This window comes from Bos javanicus, chromosome 18, assembly GCF_032452875.1.
Source record: "Bos javanicus breed banteng chromosome 18, ARS-OSU_banteng_1.0, whole genome shotgun sequence".
NCBI classification, from domain to species: Eukaryota; Metazoa; Chordata; class Mammalia; order Artiodactyla; family Bovidae; genus Bos; species Bos javanicus.
The window spans coordinates 52,910,535-52,929,435 of NC_083885.1; the positions used below are offsets into that span (position 1 = coordinate 52,910,535).

At 45.6% G+C, this 18,901-nt stretch overlaps 1 protein-coding gene and 1 long non-coding RNA gene across 2 annotated transcripts; one reads left to right on the forward strand and one right to left on the reverse strand.

The window, feature by feature from the left end:
* Positions 1-3,549: 3,549 nt before the first annotated feature.
* Positions 3,550-9,594, reverse strand: LOC133230765 (uncharacterized). Its single transcript, XR_009730964.1, has 2 exons — positions 9,494-9,594; positions 3,550-3,629 (listed from the first exon to the last, which is right to left on the reverse strand). It is a non-coding gene; the product is annotated as an uncharacterized LOC133230765 (long non-coding RNA).
* LOC133230754 (very-long-chain 3-oxoacyl-CoA reductase-B-like) lies at positions 4,546-18,835 on the forward strand. The gene is made up of 11 exons (XM_061388616.1): positions 4,546-5,596; positions 5,926-5,972; positions 9,592-9,667; positions 9,948-10,058; positions 10,242-10,309; positions 16,312-16,356; positions 16,584-16,618; positions 16,837-16,918; positions 17,417-17,482; positions 17,995-18,144; positions 18,335-18,835. Exons 1-11 carry the CDS (start codon positions 5,437-5,439, stop codon positions 18,440-18,442), a joined length of 948 nt encoding a protein of 315 aa, XP_061244600.1. The 5' UTR covers positions 4,546-5,436; the 3' UTR covers positions 18,443-18,835.
* The last annotated feature ends 66 nt before the right edge of the window (positions 18,836-18,901 follow it).

Consider the following 18,901-nt stretch of genomic DNA (forward strand, 5'->3'; position numbering starts at 1 on the left):
TTTTTATACCTTAAGTTGTGCATAGAGGATAATGGGGGAAGGGGTAGAGTCATGCAAGGTCAGCAGTCCTTGATCCTTATTGAAGCCAAGCTTTCTTTCTACAAACTTATCATATGCAAAAGTTTAGGTGATTTACATCATCTTCTGGCCAGGAGGCCTGTTAACATTTTATGACCCTTTCTTCAGAAAACTTATTTTTCTCTAAACGTGATTATTCTAAAGTCAGGCGCCACCCTCCGAAAGCATTAGATAAAGTTGCATTCCTATAGGGCAAAAGTGTGGTGGGCCATAACAGGAAAAGAATTAACTCGAGGGTCCAAGATTACAAACATTAAAGCTACTACTTACATTTCTATACACCAACTATGTTAATCAATACACTCCCAGGGACACAGTAGGTAAGGGATATGGAAACTTGGCAGCAAGCATTAGCTCAACAAAGAAATCCTCTACTAGTTCTATTTTAACAATTTTAACTCTCTGAGAAGCTCTGCATTGTTAGAATATCTTAAGCTTCCCGTGCCTCTCGTGGTTGGGAGGCTGTGAATATTAACAAACCTGTCAGGCAAGCTAGAAAGTCATCAGAGGGGTTTGAATTGAAACACTCCTATTATGTCCAGGAGACTTATTAACTAGAGTTTTAAGTTGATTTTCTTACAGAGAAAAGTGGTCAGAGATAGCCCCCCGTTGATGTCAGAAGAGTTGGTGAAAGTCGTAAAATAGTAAAACAGATTCTGGTTTTGGGGTAGATGCTCAGGCAGGCCCAGAGGGGCACCCCTCGAGTTCTGGCTCGCCTTGCCCACCAGAACTCTCCCACATGACCTTGTCATGGGGTGGGGACTCCTGTGCTGGCTCCCAGCACCATGACATGTGGGATCTTCCTGGACCAGGATCAGATCTGTGTCTCCCACACTCGCAGGCAGATTCTTAACTACTGGACCACCAGGGAAGTCCTCATTAGGGTTTCTAATCAGCCAGATCACTGTTATAGGGGCTTGTACAGGAAATGATTAACCCTTGGTGATTAGATTGTCTGTTGTTGGTATGAGGCCTGTGTGGATTCAGGCTTTAATGAATATTGAGGCAGTTTAGAAAGAGGTCTGACCACATATGTCAGAAATTTTACCGGCTCTGCACTTTTTGCTTTCCCAAAGTCAGGATTAGAAATAGCCCATAGACTGAATATTCTTGCCTGGGAAATTCCTATGGACAGAGGAGCTTGGCAGACTACAGTCCATGGTGTCACAAGACTCGGACACAACTTAGCGACTAAACAACAATAAAAATGGTTTAGTTATGAAGGCAAGTTACAGTAAACAGACCGATTCTTGTAAGTATTAAATGCTAATATAAAAGGGAGCATCTCACTGTTCCATAAATAAAGCTTAAAATGCAAAAAAAAAAAAAAAGAAGAAAGAGAGAGAAATAACCTATATTTGGGGGGCACCTCTGTTAAACTAGAGATTTTTTGTTGTAATTCTTTCCCTTCTATAACAAGGGCAGATTGTAAAGGACATAAAAGATCAGGTTTAAGCCATAACCTGCCAGCAAAAAGCCCTAACTTCATTAGCCAGAGTAGTACTAGACAATAAGATTGCTTGTCATTGCAAGAACATGGATTCAGTCTCATAAGAAACACTTTCTCATGGATCCCATAGGAATAAGGCCTACATTGGAGGGATTGCTTAAATTCGGTAAGTGTCTTGTGCTGCTAGGGTTTATATTCCTTCTCGTCATAACTCTGTTCTTGCTCCATCCAGACCCGTCAATTTTTGCAGCTTTTGACCTCTGAGGTCCCAGTTAGCAACAGCCCTCATTGATTCAAAACAAGACAAGCAAACACATGTACAAATATCGGTGAAAACCAAGAGATGTTACTGCATCCTGGCCCAGAAAAGGTGCTGTGTACACCATGACCAATTCCCAACATGGAACTAGGCACTGGGGAAAGGACTGAACCAGCAGACTCCAAAGAATGAGAGTTGCAGGCTTCTTCCAGACAAATGGGAAACTGCAGTGGTCACCGGCTGTTCCCGACATGGAACTAGTAATTCCAGACAAATGGGAAAACTGACTGGTGCCGGGAGCCAGCACGGGAGTCCCCACCCATGACAAGGTCATGTGGGAGAGATCTGGTGGGCAAGGCGAGCCAGAACTCGAGGCGTGCCCCTCTGGGCCTGCCTGAGTGTCTACCCTAAAACCAGAATCTGTTTTACTATTTTACGACTTTCACCAACTCTTCTGACATTAACGGGGGCTATCCCCAACCACCTCTCTGTAAGAAAATCAACTTAAAACTCTAGTTAATAGGTCTCCTGGACATAATAGGAGTGTTTCAATTCAAACCCCTCTGATGACTTTCTAGCTTGCCTGACAGGTTTGTTCAGATTCACCACGAGAGGCACAGGAAGCTTAAGATATTCTAACAATGCAGAGCTTCTCAGAGAGTTAAAATTGTTAGAGTAGAACTAGTAGAGGATTTCTTTGTTGAGCTAATGCTTGCTGCCAAGTTTCCATATCCCTTACCTACTGTGTCCCTGGGAGTGTATTGATTAATATAGTTGGTGTATAGAAATGTAAGTAGTAGCTTTAATGTTTGTAATCTTGGACCCTCGAGTTAATTCTTTTCCTGTTATAGCCCACCACACTTTTGCCCTATAGGAATGCAACATTATCTAATGCTTTCTGAGGGTGGCACCTGACTTTAGAATAATCACGTTTAGAGAAAAATAAGTTTTCTGAAGAAAGGGTCATAAAATGTTAACAGGCCTCCTGGCCAGAAGATGATGTAAATCACCTAAAGCTTTTGTATATGATAAGTTTGCAGAAAGAAAGCCTGGCTTCGATGAGGATCAAGGACTGCTGACCTTGCATGGCTCTACCCCTTCCCCCATTATCCTCTATGCACAACTTAAGGTATAAAAACTACTTTGAAAAATAAAGTGCGGGCCTTGCTCACCGAAGCTTGGTCTCCCCCATGTCGTTCTTTCTCTTTCCTTTTCCTATTCAGGCTGATTCCATGGAGTGCAGGGGCTCTCTGCGTTCACTTTCCTTCCTGGGCTTCTAAGACCCACTCGAGAAGGTGCCTAAGGTGGGGCACCTTCCGCAATTCAAGAGAGCGCCTGCAGCCTACGTGAACAGAGCAAATCCCATTCTGGGGCTTTATTGGCTTTCTGCATAAACCAAGGAATATTAGCCTCTTTTCTCTCCTCTATTTTCTTAACTGTAAAATTCTTTCCTTATCTCTTTCTCCTTTTATCTATCCTTTCGCCAATGCCATCCTCCCGAGGGAATCCCTGGATCCTACCGGGGCTGGACCCCAGTAGACTGGAAAGGCCACTAGGTCAGGAACTTGACACAAACAGAACAGAACTCAGAACCAAGAACTCATCCAGGATCCTCGGAAATGGCCAGAAAGACAGTGAGCCCAAAGGGTTCACGGGGCATCACACCTCTGTCTCCTGCTGCCTCCAAAGCCAGCAGAAATCCCCTTTGTCCTGCTGTTGCCACCAAATCTGTTAAATAGCACAAAGTCCCAACTCAGTAAACTTAAAGATCAAATTGGCTTTATTCAATGATTCATGCATCAGGCTACATCCCATCTAGCTGTAGAAAGGATCTCCACGGAGCTGTAGAAAAGGGAAGTTGTTAAAGGCAGAAAGGGAGTTGAAAAAGGATCTTTTCAGCAAAGAAATTCATTGTTTGAGTCAAGGCTATCCTCCTAAGGGGATGGAAGGGCTTATTGGGTGGATTACCTCACTAGCATTGCTGATTCATTGGACATGAACCTGGACCAATTCTGGGAGATGGTGAGGGACAGAGAAGTCTGGCATGCTGCAGTCCACAGGGTTGTGAAGAATCAGACTCGACTGGGTGACTGAACAGCAGCAAACCTCACTAGTACCAATCAGGTGATCCTAGGTTGAATAGTTGGTTACATTCTGGTGGGGTTGAAACTACCATTAAATTAGTTATTAAATCGTGTTTTGTTGACCTGAGGGTTAGCACAGCTGACTCCATTTGGGACCTGTTTTCTTCTTTGGGTGATGGGTTTTCTTCTATTGGGTGATGAAATAACTCTAGGATGTGGTAACAGTTGCACAATCTTGTGAGTGCACCTAATGTCACTGAATTATGTCTATACTTTAAAAGGATTAAAATGGTAAAATTTATGTTACGTATATTTATTTTACCACAGCAATCGTGTCCGACTCTTTGAAACCCATGGACTGTGGCCTGCCTAGCTCCTCTGTCCATGGGATTCTCCAGGCAAGAATACCGGAGTGGGTAACTATTCCTTTCTCCAGGGGATCTTCCCGATCTAGGGATCGAACTGGGTCTCCTGCATTGCAGGCAGATTCTTTACTGTCTGACCTACCAGGGAAGCCCATTATTAAATAATAATACTATTTATTATAAATAATAAATATAATTTATGTTATTAAAGAATATCCATAATTATTAGATGATAATTACAATTTATTATTGTCAAATAATTCTTTCTAATTGTGGCGCTGGAGAAGACTTCTGAGAGTCCCTTGGACTGCAAGGAGATCAAGCCAGTCAATTCTAAAGGCAATCAATCCTGAATATTCATTGGAAGGACTGTTTCTGAAGCTGAAATTCTGGTACTTTGGCCACCTGATGTGAAGAGCTGACTCACTGGAAAAGCCCCTGATGCTGGGAAAGATTGAAGGCAGGAGAAGAAGGAGGCAACAGAGGATGAGATGGTTGGATAGCATCACCAACTCAGTGGACATGAATCTGAGCAAACTCCAGTAGATAGTGGAGGACAGAGGAGCCTAGCATGCTATTGTCCATGGGGTGGCAAAGAGTTGGACGCAACTTCGGGACTGAACAACAACAAATTATTCAATAATAAATGCGAAGAACAAGTGAAAAAAACAGAATTTGCAAAGGAGAAGTGAGAAAGGTTACATAGAGCCATTGTAAGGCCTCTGGCTTTTATACTGCCCCGGCAGATAAGTTGTAGGTGAGGTTCTTCTGACAAACTGCATTGACAAACCCTGCCTGTCTGACACAACTTGGCGCCTGAACAACGATGTGATTGGTCCCTCGTTTCAGTTCTGGCCTTCACCCACCAACAGCGATATTGAGTTCAGTGACCCAAATGGAGGTTATCTGTGGGTACCCTTTGTCCAGCTCTGTTGGTTTAGAGGAGGCTGGATGTATGCTGGCTCTGCAGGCGTTGGGAGTGGACTTTGAGCTCAGATGTGGACCCATCAAAGGGCGGTACTAAGGCTATGGGCGTGGCTGTTGGTTAGACTAAACTCTCATTGGGCGTAGCTAGAGAGAGAGGTGGGGTGGAATGCTTGACTGGCAGTGTGGGTGGGGCTAACGCACAGGCTTCTAATAGCTGGCCCCGGAAAAAACCCCCTTGGTCCTAGGTCGGGTGATCTGTTGGTTGGGGTTGTGATGGAGGTGGAGTGGGATGCACTGAGAGTGCTGGGAGCGGTTACAGCCCTGTTCCTGCTGCTGTGGGCGACCTGGGCTGTGGGCTCCACAGTCTATATTTACCTGCTGCCTCAGGCACGCCGGAGCAACCACTGGCTCCGGGCACACGGGGCCTGGGCAGGTAAGAAAGAAGGGCTCTGCAATAAGCAGGTAGAGGCGGGGCAGCAGGAACACGGACAGATGACTGGTGAGGACCCCTAGTCAGGGCAGAGGCCAGTGACCCCTGGAAGAATGACGGGTGAAGGCTGGAGATGCATGAAGTCCTCCAACCTGTCCGAGGTGTCAGAGCCCCTTGCCGATGAAAGAGGAGGACGAAAACCAGGAGGGTTGGGTCTCAGTGAGGAGGGTTCCCAGAAAAGGTGCAAAAGGGGACAAGAGGGACATGAAGTGGATGACGGGGGTAGGAGAGGGTGGGGATCCCCTCCTGCCCTTTCCTCCTCTCCTTTCTAGTGGTGACAGGAGCCACCAGCGGCATTGGCAAGGCTTACGCACATGAGGTGAGCCAGGGCTTGGGTGAGTGATGGGAGGGCTTCTCCTGTTTGCCTGTTGTCAGCTAAGTCTATCAGACTGAGAATGGTGTGCTCTCTCTGGTTCCCACAGACATCCTCTCCAGGGAGCCTTTCCTCTGCTCCCCAGGGTGGGGACAGGTGTTTACACTGGGCTTCTTCTTATTTATTCATTCCAAACATATTTATATAGCACCTCCATGCACCAGGCATCTTCTAGATACTAGGGGGTACAACAGTAAACAAAATAGATTTTTTTTAAAAATCAGAAGACCTTGTCTTCTTGAAGCTTATGTTGTAGTGAGGGGAGATATGTGTAAGATAAACAAATGAAATGTATAATGTATCAAATACTGGAATAGTTGCTATCTTCTTCTCCAGGGGATCTTCCTGACCCAGGGATTGAACCCAGGTCTCCTGCATTGCAGGTGGTTTCTCTACTGCTTGAGCCACCAGGGAAGCCCACCAAATGGTTATAAGAGTTAAAGAGAGGGACTTCTGTGGTGGTCTAGTGGTTACGACTGTGCTTCCACTGCAGGGGGCAAGGATTCCATCTCTGGCCCCTGTGGGGAACTAAGATCCCACATGCCACGCGGTGTGGCCAAAAAAAAGAAAGAAATAGATTTAAAATTTTAAAAAGAGTTAAAGAGAAAAATAAATCAAGAAAGGAGAAGAGGGAGCCCTGGAGATGTGCCGGTTCCAATTTTTATATAGGGTAATCAAATATGTCACTGAGAAGGCAGCATTGAGCAAAGATGAGAAGGAGATGATGGATGGAATCTTGTGAATAACTGGGAGAAGGAATTTCCGGGGAGAAGAAATCACCAGTGCAAAGCTGCCGGGAGCCAGCACGGGAGTTCCCACCCATGACAAGGTCATGTAATCTTGGACCCTCGAGTTAATTCTTTTCTTGTTATGGCCCACCACACTTTTGCCCTATAGGAATGCAACATTATCTAATGCTTTCGGAGGGTGGCACCTGACTTTAGAATAAACACCTTTAAAGAAAAATAAGTTTTCTGAAGAAAGGGTCATAAAATGTTAACTCGAGGGTCCAAGGTTACAAACATTAAAGCTACTCCTTACATTTCTATACACCAACTATATTAATCAATACACTCCCAGGGACACAGTAGGTAAGGGATATGGAAACTTGGCAGCAAGCATTAGCTCAACAAAGAAATCCTCTACTAGTTCTATTTTAACAATTTTAACTCTCTGAGAAGCTCTGCATTGTTAGAATATCTTAAGCTTCCCATGCCTCTTGTGGTTGGGAGGCTGTGAATATTAACAAACCTGTCAGGCAAGCTAGAAAGTCATCAGAGGGGTTTGAATTGAAACACTCCTATTATGTCCAGGAGACTTATTAACTAGAGTTTTAAGTTGATTTTCTTACAGAGAAAGGTGGTTGGGGATAGCCCCCCATTAATGTCAGAAGAGTTGGTGAAAGTCGTGAAATAGTAAAACAGACAGATTCTGGTTTTGGGGTAGATGCTCAGGCAGGCCCAGAGGGGCACCCCTCAAGTTCTGGCTCGCCTTGCCCACCAGAACTCTCCCACATGACCTTGTCATGGGTGGGGACTCCCGTGCTGGCTCCCGGCAGAGGTGATCATATGGTTTTCCTTCTTTAGTCTGATTATATGGTAAATTACATCAATTGATTTTGCAAAAGTTGAACTAACCCTGCATTCCTGCAATAAGCCCCAGCTTCAGCATTACCTCTTATCCTTTTTCTATATTGCTGGACTTGATTTACTCATATTTCATTGAGAATTTTTATGTCTAAGTTTATGAGGGGTATTAGTTTGTAGTTTTCTTGTCATCTTTGTTTGATTTTTGCTTTTAGGATAATGATGACCTCATAAAATAAATTACTTATAGGATTTGTGACCAGAATACCTCAAAGAATGGAGCTGCCATTACTGCAATGGAGTTGAACTGAGGAGAAGACCAGGTTTGGGGGAAGTGGAAAGGAGTCTAGTTTTGGACATTCTAAATTTGACATTTTGGACATTCTATCTTCCTTGGTAGCTCAGATTATAAAGAGTCTGCCCGCAATGCGGGAGACCCAGGTTTGATCCCTGGGTTGGGAAGATTCCCTGGAATAGAAATGGCAACCTCCAGTATTCTTGCCTAGGAAATCCCATGGACAGAGGAGCCTGGCGGGCTATATAGTCCATGGGGTTGCAAAGAGTTGGACATGACTGAGCGACTAACACACACATTTGAGACACCAGTTAGCTATCCAAGTTGTGAAGTTCCAGAAGTTGGAAATGCCATTCTGGAGTTCAGAATGGGTGGAGATAGAAATTGAAGCATCAACATCATAACAATGCCATTTAAAGTCCTAAGACTAGGGGGCCTCCCTGGTGATCCAGCGGTAAAGAATCCATTTGCTAGTGCAGGAGACATGAGTTTGATCCCTGGTCTGGGAAGATCTCACATGCTGAGGAGCAACTACATCCATGCCTCACAACTACTGAGCTTGTGCCCTAGAGCCTAGGAGCCACAGATACTGAGCCCATATCCTGCAAATACTGAAGCCCATGTGCCTACAGCCCGTGCTCTCCAATAAGAGAAGCCACTACAAAGAGAAACCTGAGCACTGTGACTAGAGAGTAGCCCCTGCCTGCCACCACTAAAGAAAAGCCCGCACAACAATGAAGACCCAGCACAGCCAAAAATAAATAAATACATAATATTGTAAAAAATAAAGTCCCAATACTAGGTGAGATGCCCATGGTAGTGGGTGTGGATGGAGAAGGGGAGCATAGTCTGAATCACCCCAAAGAGCTCCCTGGAACACTCAAGAAGCACAGAAGATGAGGCACATGATCTGAGCCAGAGCAGGAGGGAAACCAAGGTTGGAAGAGATATCTGGGAAGCCAGGGGAAGAACGTTGCCTGGAGGAGGGGGTGATTGTGTCAGCTACTGCTGGGAGGTGCTGAGGACAGCACTGGGTTTATGACCGTGGAAGTTACTGTTGACGAGAGTGGTTTGGGTGGCACAGTCGGAGCGGGAGTCCAACTGGAGTGGGTACAAGCAGGCCCGGGAGAGAGCCAGGGTAAGCAGTTCTTAGAATGTTGAGTAAAGTGGGGTGGCGTGATGAGAAATGGGGGAACACGGAACAAAGAAGACCTTCTGGCAGGTCTGCATGTTGAACGGGAATCATCCAGAAAAGAGAGAGCGTGATGCAGGGGGAAGATGGGAGAAAGCTGCAGCGATGTCCCTGAGTGGGCACGAAGGCAGGGGAGGCTAGTTGTTGTTTAGTCACTAAGTCATGTCCGACTCTCTTATGACCCCATGTACTATAGCCCTCCAGGGCCCTCTGTACATGGGATTTCCCAGGCAAGAATACTTCATTCGGTGCACCTTGGACTGTGTGCTGTCCTTTAAGCTAGCCAGCCTTTGTGCAAGGGCCTCTGCACTTGTTGTTCCTTCTGCCTGGAATACTCTGGCCCCAGAATGCATGCTCCGCGAGGGCCGACTTCCCTTATTTCTCTTTTACTCACCTCTGCATCGGCAGCGCCTGCAACAGCGCAGCACGCTGTCAGCACACAGTAAGTATTTGTGGCTTTCGTGAATAAATAAACGAATGCATCTCCTGCAGCTCGCCCGGAGAGGTCTGAACGTCGTCCTCATCAGTCGAGACCTGAGCAAGTTGAAGCACGAGGCAAAGGAGATAGGTGAGTAGAGGAAAGGAGGGGAGCTCGGAAACGCGGCCCTCCTGGCTTAAGGGCTGAGGTTGGACGTTGGGGCGGGGAGGGGTATGGGCGTGGTCGGGGCGTGGTCGAGGTGGGTGCAGGGAGCAGGCTCCCAGTGCCTCTGGGGCCTCCGAAGGATGGGGTAAGGGCCTGGGGCTGAACTGAGACTGGAGTGAGATGCAGGCAAAGATGAATTACAGCCAAAAGCCTGGCTCCCACTGCCTCTCCCGTTCGCCCCCTCAACCTCTCACACACTTCCCAGAGGGGCTTTACGGCAAAAGAACACGAGTGATTCAGGTGGATTTCACCGGGGGCTTGGAAATCTACGAGACCATTGAGGCAGGACTGAAGGGCCTGGAGGTCGGAGTACTGGGTATGTCCCCGAGCCCGTTGGGAGAAGCGCTGCTCTCAGCCGTCCCCACCCCCCCACCCCCGGCTCACCCTGACCCCGGAACACTCTCCTGGTCGCCCTTTCGGGCAAACACTCCCCTTGGCCCCCGCCCGGTGTCCCTGGGACTGTTGGAGTGACACAAGCACTTTGTCCCCTCTCATTCAGTAAACAACGTGGGCCAAAAATATACACCCCGCTTGAGTAAACTGCTCGACTGTGAGGACACGGCCAAAGTGAGTATCACCGAGAACTAGACCGCGGGACCTCCGCCTTACACTGCTCCCTCTGTTGGAAAACCCCGCGCAGTACACTAGCTTGATCAAGTGGAGAGCTAGGGAATCTATGCTCTCCTTCCACGGGGCGCCCTTCTACAGTGCTCAACCAGGACCACTGTCTAAATTGAATCTGGTTCTGCCCGTTTTATATTCTCCGATGCTAACTTTCTGGAGAAATGACGGACTTCCCTGGCGGTCCAGTGGTTAAGACTCCATGCTTCCAATGAAGGGTTGGGGGCGGGGCGGGGGGGGGGTGTGTGTGTGAGTTCTGTCCCTGGTCGGGGAAATAAGACCTCACATGGCCGACAGTGTGGCCAAAAAAAGAGTAGGGGGCGGGGAATGAGCCACGTGGGAAAATCAGCGCCTCAGTCTCGTATCTATAAAATAGAATCAGTGTTTTTTGCTGACCTCGTAGAGCTGATAAGATAATATCAGCTGATAAGACAACATAAGGCACATAAACCTAAGTTGTGTGCTCCATAAATGAGGGCTATTAGACATAGACAAAACAGGAGATCAGGATGGCTTTTAAATTCTCTATTGTTAGTTCTAATCATGTTAGTTTAAGACGTATGTTGTGGGAGTGGGTCCGGTAAAAGTATCTAAGGCCTTGATAAGACTAGGGAGTGGGGGCACTCTCCGTCCCCCTTCTGATGTCTATGTCAGAAGCTTTCCCTGTCCCTTTATCGCGTTAGTAAAACTTTGCTACACACAAAAAAATAAATGAATAAATTCTAAATATTATTATTTCAAGAGGAATGCATAAGGGAGTGGGAAGGAGGTCCAAGAGGGAGGGGATATATGTATACACAGAGCTGATTCACTTCGTTGTACAGCAGAAACTAACACAACATTGTAAAGCAATTATGCTCCAATAAAAATTAATCTGTGATAACAGAAGTCAGAAAAGGAAAAGAAGGCACAGGCTCATTTTAGAAAATGCAAGGAGAATCAGCCTGTGTATTCTGCCTCTGGTCTTAGAGGAAGTTGTGACTGAAGACTAACCCTGCAAATGAGAACGAGTAGAAGAGCTGGATAAAATAGTTTTAAAATAACTGTTTGAAGGCATCAACCTACTAAGGCAACGAGGAATTGTCACATCAAGATTTGAGGGAAGAGAGAAGCCAAGAGAGGTGAAATCTGACATTTGAAGCGACATTTCCCTTCAACATGGATAGTGTTGAAGCTGCAACAAATAACGTAGCACATGCTTTGGAAAATATCTCAGATTTTAGGTTGGAATCCTGAACACTGTAATCCAGGAGTTAGGGTAAAGTAAGTTTCATAGGCCCTGGAAGAGGGCATGGAAACCCACTTCAGTATTCTTGCCTGGAGAATCCCATGGACAGAGGAGCTTGATGGGCTACAGTCCAGCGGGTCCCAAAGACTTGGAGATGACTGAGCGACTAAGCACAGCACAGCAGAAGGTTTCATAGGAACTGAAGCCAATTTTCAGGTGATCCTAATTCCACTGGGATTATGTGGATCTGATATTTTAGCACCCTCTAGTTTAGCTACCTGGGAGATGCAAAACCAAACCATTTGTAGAGAAAAATGATGTAGTCCAGAGACTCAAAATAGCTGTTAAATTTTTTTAATATTAAATATCCAGCACCAAAAAAATATAACCAGGAATATTAGAAGAAAATTCATGATTGAACACAAGAGAAATAATAATGTAACAAGGTCCACATGGAGCCAGGGTAATGGAAATATCAGCACAAATTTTTTAAAAATTGTGACATATATAACATAAAACTTGCCATTTTAACCATTTTAGAGTTGTGGCATTAAACACATTCACAATGTAGTACAGCTGTCAGCACTGTGTATTTCCAAAACTTTTCCATCATCCCAAACAGAAACTCATTAAGCAGTATAAGTTAAATGCTGCTGCTAAGTCGCTTCAGTCGTGTCCGACTCTGTGCGACCCCATGGACTGCAGCATGAAATAATCATGCAGAACAGGCTTCTCCGTCCATGGGATTCTCCAGGTAAGAACACTGGAGTGGGTTGCCATTTCCTTCTCCAAAGCATGAAAGTGGAAAGTGAATTCGCTCAGTCGTGTCCGACTCTTAGCGACCCCATGGACTGCAGCCTACCGGCTCCTCCATCCATGGGGTTTTCCAGGCAACAGTACTGGAGTGGGGTGCCATTGCCTTCTCCCATAAGTTAAATACAGGATCTGTGTCTCCACATTCTTCCCTATTCCCTGGTAACATCTATTTCTACCTTCTGTGTCTACAAGCTTGCTAGTTCTAGATACCTCATACAGGAGAAATCACAGAATAGTTTTCCTTTGGTGTCTGGCTTATTTCAGTTAGCATAATGTTTTCAACTTCATCTGTGTTGCTATCAAATATCAGAATTTCATTCTTTTTCTTTTCTTTGCTTTTAAGTTATGGCAAATATATATAACTTAAATTTTGTCATTTTGACTCATGTGTGCAGTTCAGTGGTCTTGTGTACACTCAGATTGATGTGAAACAATAACCTCCATCCATCTCCAGAACTTTTTCAGCTCTCTACCTGTTGAACAGTAACCCCCAGTTCCTAACTACCTGCAGGTCCCGGAAACCACCATTCTGTCTCTATGAATTTGACTATTCTAGATGCCTCATATAAGTGGAATCATACTGTATTTATTCTTTTGGGCCTGATTTGTTTCACTTCAGTTCAGTTCAGTTCAGTCACTCAGCCGTGTCCGACTCTTTGTGACCCCATGAATCGCAGCACGCCAGGCCTCTTTGTCCATCACCAACTCCTGGAGTTCACTCAGACTCACATCCATCGAGTCAGTGATGCCATGCAGCCATCTCATCCTCTGTTGTCCCCTTCTCCTCCTGCCCCCAATCCCTCCCAGCATCAGAGTCTTTTCCAGTGAGTCAACTCTTCGCATGAGGTGGCCAAAGTATTGGAGTTTCAGCTTTAGCATCATTCCTTCCAAAGAAATCCCAGGGCTGATCTCCTTCAGAATGGACTGGTTGGATCTCCTTGCAGTCCAAGGGACTCTCAAGAGTCTTCTCCAACACCACAGTTCAAAAGCATCAATTCTTCGGCGCTCAGCCTTCTTCACAGTCCAACTCTCACATCCATACATGACCACTGGAAATACCATAGCCTTGACTAGATGGACCTTTGTTGGCAAAGTAATGTCTCTGCTTTTGAATATGCTATCTAGGTTGGTCATAACTTTCCTTCCAAGGAGTAAGCGTCTTTTAATTTCATGGCTGCAGTCACTATCTGCAGTGATTTTGGAGCCCAGAAAAATAAAGTCTGACACTGTTTCCACTGTTTCCCCATCTATTTCCCATGAAGTGGTGGGACCGGATGCCATGATCTTCGTTTTCTGAATGTTGAGCTTTAAGCCAACTTTTTCACTCTCCACTTTCACTTTCATCAAGAGGCTTTTTAGTTCCTCTTCACTTCCTGCCATAAGGGTGATGTCATCTGAATATCTGAAGTTATTGATATTTCTCCTGGCAATCTTGATTCCAGCTTGTGTTTCTTCCAGTCCAGCATTTCTCATGATGTACTCTGCATATAAGTTAAATAAGCAGGGTGACAATATACAGCCTTGATGTACTCCTTTTCCTATTTGGAACCAGTCTGTTGTTCCATGTCCAGTTCTAACTGTTGCTTCCTGACCTGCATACAGATTTCTCAAGAGGCAGGTCAGGTGGTCTGGTATTCCCATCTCTTTAAGAATTTTCCACAGTTTATTGTGATCCACAGAGTCAAAGGCTTTGGCATAGTCAATAAAGCAGAAATAGATGTTTTTCTGGAACTCTCTTGCATTTTCCATGATCCAGTGGATGTTGGCAATTTGATCTCTGGTTCCTCTGCCTTTTCTAAAACCAGCTTGAACATCAGGAAGTTCACGGTTCACGTATTGCTGAAGCCTGGCTGGGAGAATTTTGAGCACTACTTTACTAGCGTGTGAGATGAGTGCAATTGTATGGTAGTTTGAGCATTCTTTGGCATTGCCTTTCTTTGGGATTGGAATGAAAACGGACCTTTTCCAGTCCTGTGGCCATGGCTGAGTTTTCCAAATTTGCTGGCATATTGAGTGTAGCACTTTCACAGCATCATCTTTCAGGATTTGAAATAGCTCAACTGGAATTCCATCACCTCCACTAGCTTTGTTCGTAGTGATGCTTTCTAAGGCCCATTTGACTTCACATTCCAGGATGTCTGGCTCTAGATGAGTGATCACACCATTGTGATTATCTGGGTCATGAAGATCTTTTTTGTACAGTTCTTCTGTGTATTCTTGCCATCTCTTCTTAATATCTTCTGCTTCTGTTAGGTCCATACCATTTCTGTCCTTATCGAGCCCATCTTTGCATGAAATGTTCCCTTGTTTCACTTAGCATAGTATTTTCAGGGTCCATCCATGTCACAGCCTGTGTCCCAATTTTCTTTTTAAGGCTGAATAATATTCCATCATATGTATTAATATGTATCACCCTTTATCTCTTCACCTCTTGATAGATACTTCGGTTGTTTCCACCTATTACTAGGCTGTTGGGAATAATGCTGCTATGAACTGTTGATGTACCAATATCTGTTTTGGTACCTGCTTTTTATTCCCCAAACTTTAAACTTTTTATTTTGTATTGGGGTATAGCCAATTAGCAATGTTGTGGTAGTTTCAGGTGGACAGCGAAGGGACTCAGCCATACATACACATGTATCCATTCTTCCCCAAACTCCCCTCCCATTCAAGCTGGCACATAACATTGAGCAGAGTTCCACATACTATACGATAGGTCCTTGTTGGTTATCCATTTTAAATACAGCAGTGTTGGGTACCTGCTTTTAATTCTTTTGGGCATACACCCAGAAGTGGAAATGATGGATGCAAGATTAGTCTGGCTAATATCAGGGTTCCTTGAGAGTCCATATGAATTTTGGGCAGGGTTTTTCTTTCTGCAAAATATGCTACTAGGATTTTAATAGTAGTTGCATTGAATCTTTTAAAAAATATTTTATTTATTTATTTGGTTGTGCTGGGTCTTAGTTGCGGCTGTGGGATCTTTTAGTTCGGCCTGTGAGTTCTAGTTCCCTGACCAGGGATTGAACCTGGCCCCCTGTATTGTGAATGTAGAGTCTTAGCCACTGGACCACCAGTGAAGTCCCAATACTTCCTTTATGCGGGTAGAAGCTAAAGATTTGTGTTCAGTTTTTACTCTAAGATTTGTGCACTTTGGTATGTATATGGTATGCATTTATAAATAGTTTACTGATCAGAAAATCCAAAGAGAGAAGTTTACGAAATGAAGGTCAAAATCTCCCTTCTCCCTTCAATCTTATTCCCCAAAAGCACCCCCCAGTTTAAAATAGTGATAGATTTTTCTCTTTATGTACTGATCAGAAAATCCAAAGAGAGAAGTTTACGAAATGAAGGTGAAAATCTCCCTTCTCCCTTCAATCTTCCCCAAATGCGCCCCCCAGTTTAAAATAGTGATAGATTTTTCTCTTTATGCCTACAGAAGGATGTATATGTAATTTTTACCCAAATGGCGGCAGCCTATTGTTCTGCACTTTACCTTTCACAAGTAGACATGTATCTCGGGGATCATTTTAATCAGAATAATTAGCTGATCTATTCTTTTTACTTGTTGTTCAGTGGTCTATCCATGGGCTACCCAGTGTTTATTTATTCATCCCAGTATTGAAGGATATCCAGGATGTTTCCTGGTATATCTGACTACAAATTGTGTTATAATGTGTATTTTTGGACATATGCATTCCCCACATATGTGAGTATCTTAGAAAGGAATACATTTCCAGAAGTGGAGTCGATGCGTTGAAGTTTATGTGTATATTAAATTCTAGTAGATGCAACTTTTAAAAACTGTGTTCCACATTAAAAGAAAAGTAAGCTAGAAAATATGGGAGTTGTGGCAGAGTTGTGGTGAAGGAAAGGACTGATTGATTCCATTTTCTTCCCTTAGAAACTCCAGGATATTATAAACTGCAACATGGTGTCTGTGGCCCAGGTGAGTCAGGGCTAGGAGGGACTGGGTTCAGAGTCAGCGTAGCTCTGACCACTCTGGGTGGTCCTCAATATCCCGCAGTACTGGACTTGGCATGGAGGCAGTGCTAGCGGAATAGTCCCTGATGGAAAGTAGGGGGACAGGAGTGAACTTGAGGAGGGGGCAGGAGTCTGGGCAGGTGAAGGCAGTGGAAAGAAGGAAAGACAGGATCCTCTTCATTCGTCCTGCAGATGACTAGAATCCTCCTGCCCGGAATGGTCAGCAGGTAAGAGGCAGTCTCTTTGTTTTTCACTCTGGATCTTTCCTCATCCAACCTCTGGCTATTTCTATTCCCCAGCTCTCCCATTCACATGTCCAACTCTTCCCTATCTCTCTGATCTTTCTGATTAGCACAGCGACTAAAGGGTGGGGAGGTGGGTAAATCACTGAGACCCTCTTCCCCGTTGGCAGTGACTGCCTTCCGACTAATGCTTCCTCCTCCAGGGGCAAAGGCATCATCATCAACATATCTTCAGTAGCTGACAGGAGGCCCTATCCATATTTAGCAGTGTATGCGGCCACCAAGGTACCCAGACCCACAGACCGGGCACAGGCTGGCTGCCATGCTGTTATTCCTACAGTAGCCCTTAATTCTGGCCCTGAGGTTATGGCAGAAAAGACCGGAATGTGTGTGTGTGTGTGTGTATGTGATGTTTCATCAGAGTCTGAAGCTATTAATAGGTCAGATATCTGGGGCACAGTCCAGTGGGCAAGTCAGATTTTGTGTTCTTTTTTTAAGAGCAAAGAAAGCTAGGATTTCGAGAACCGGTTAGGTGGGAGGAGGTCAGGGAATATACAGAGAATGGCGCGGCTGGAATGGAGAGTGAGGGGTATGGGAACAAAAGGAGGGCTTAGAGCAAAGAAACTTGCGGGTGTTAAGGTGAGAACTTGAGCCCTGAGGGTGGGGCCCCTCCGGGAACAGGGGAAGGTTCTAGGATACGGATGGCACGCCGGGACAGGGGGCGGGCTGGAGGACTCGACGCGGAAAGTTCGTCGTCCTGGGACCCTCCTTTCTTCTCCGCAGGCCTTTGTGCGAAGCTTCTCCGTGGCCGTGGGGGTAGAGTACCGCTCCAAAGGTGTCATCGTGCAGGTGCCTGACCCCGGAGGGAAGGAGCTCGAGAGGGGCAGGAGTGGCAACTCTTGAGGGGAGGGCTCTGAGGGAGGAGGAGCTTGGATTCAGTGAGGCTCCTAGGAGGAGGGGCGGGCTGGGAATGAGGTGGGGGTGAGGTCTGAAAGAGGACCGCGACTCAGTCTCAAAAAGCTTCGGTGGATGTAAATCAACTATACTTCAGTAAAATTTAAGAAAGAAAGGAAGGGAAGGGAGGGGGAAAAAAAGAGGGAGAGAGAAGAAGGGAGGAAGGAAGGAAAAGAGAGAGAAAGAGGGAAGAAGGAAGGAAGAACCTTTTTTAAGAAAAAGCTTCCGTGGAACGAAAGTCGCAAGGGGTGGGTTCTCGAGGGGGCGTGGTCCTGGAGGCGTGGTCAGCACATACCTGGGGGCGTGGTCCGCAAGAGGGGTGGGATTCAGGGATTCTCGGAGAGGGCCCGGGAGCTTAGGCTTGGGAGGGAAGGGAGTTCTTATCTTGGCCCCTTTCTTACCTGCAGACAGTGAGCCCCTTTTTGGTTGAAACAAATATGACCTATCCCTTGAAAAAGGGACTGCTCGTAGTGAGCTCCGAAGACTTCGCTCGGCAAGCATTGGACACGCTTGGCCTCACTTCCGAAACCACTGGGTGCCTCAGCCACGCTGTGCAGGTGCTTTCCTGGGGGCAGTCCTAGGGTGCGAGCTGGATGGAACAGCCCCTGGTGCGGGTCCACTAGTCCTCAGAAAGGGGGAGACGGACAGAGAAGGGGAGGGCCCCTAGCCCGGGCTGGGGAGCCGGGAGAGGAGAGGGGAGACTCAAGAATGGGGCGTGTCTTGATCCTTGGTACCTCTCCTTCCCAGGATTTCCTGCTGACCATGCTCCTGCCCAGTTGGTTTTTTATCAGTCCTAGAGGATTTTTTCTGTTGAAGAGCTGTAATGTAGCAGGATTCCTTTCTCAAAGAACTTGACTAAAGGCCTTGAAGGTGTGACCGCATGTCTGTCGTCCCCCGCCCCTTACCAGAGTCCTAAACCAGAATCGTTATTAGGGAGACCTCCCACCGGACAAACAGACCAGTGGAACGGAATTGGTCTTCCAAATACACGGACATTAGTGACAACTGCAGCATCTCAACTCTCTGGCAGCAAAATGGAGCTCTTAATATATGCCGCTAAGACTAGATAGATATTTGGAGAAAAACAAATATACACACACACATAATATATATGTACAAATATAGCTTGTAGCCATGATGGCTGCACAACTTTGTGAAATACTAAAACCCACTAAATTGTACACAATTAAAAAGGGTGAATTTTATGGTATGTGAATTAAATCTCGATAAAAATACTTTTAAAACAGAGAGCCCCTGTGTATGTATGTATGTATGTGTATATATATATATATATGCATAAAGTTGGGTTTAGTT

What these genes read in the sequence shown, in the direction of transcription:
- LOC133230754 (XM_061388616.1), top strand. Translation starts at nt 5,437, where the DNA reads ATGGAGGTGGAGTGGGATGCACTGAGAGTGCTGGGAGCGGTTACAGCC. An exon ending in GCACGAGGCAAAGGAGATAG is followed by an intron (nt 9,668 to 9,947) that starts GTGAGTAGAGGA and finishes CACACTTCCCAG; the next exon opens with AGGGGCTTTACGGCAAAAGA. An exon ending in CCTGGAGGTCGGAGTACTGG is followed by an intron (nt 10,059 to 10,241) that starts GTATGTCCCCGA and finishes CCTCTCATTCAG; the next exon opens with TAAACAACGTGGGCCAAAAA.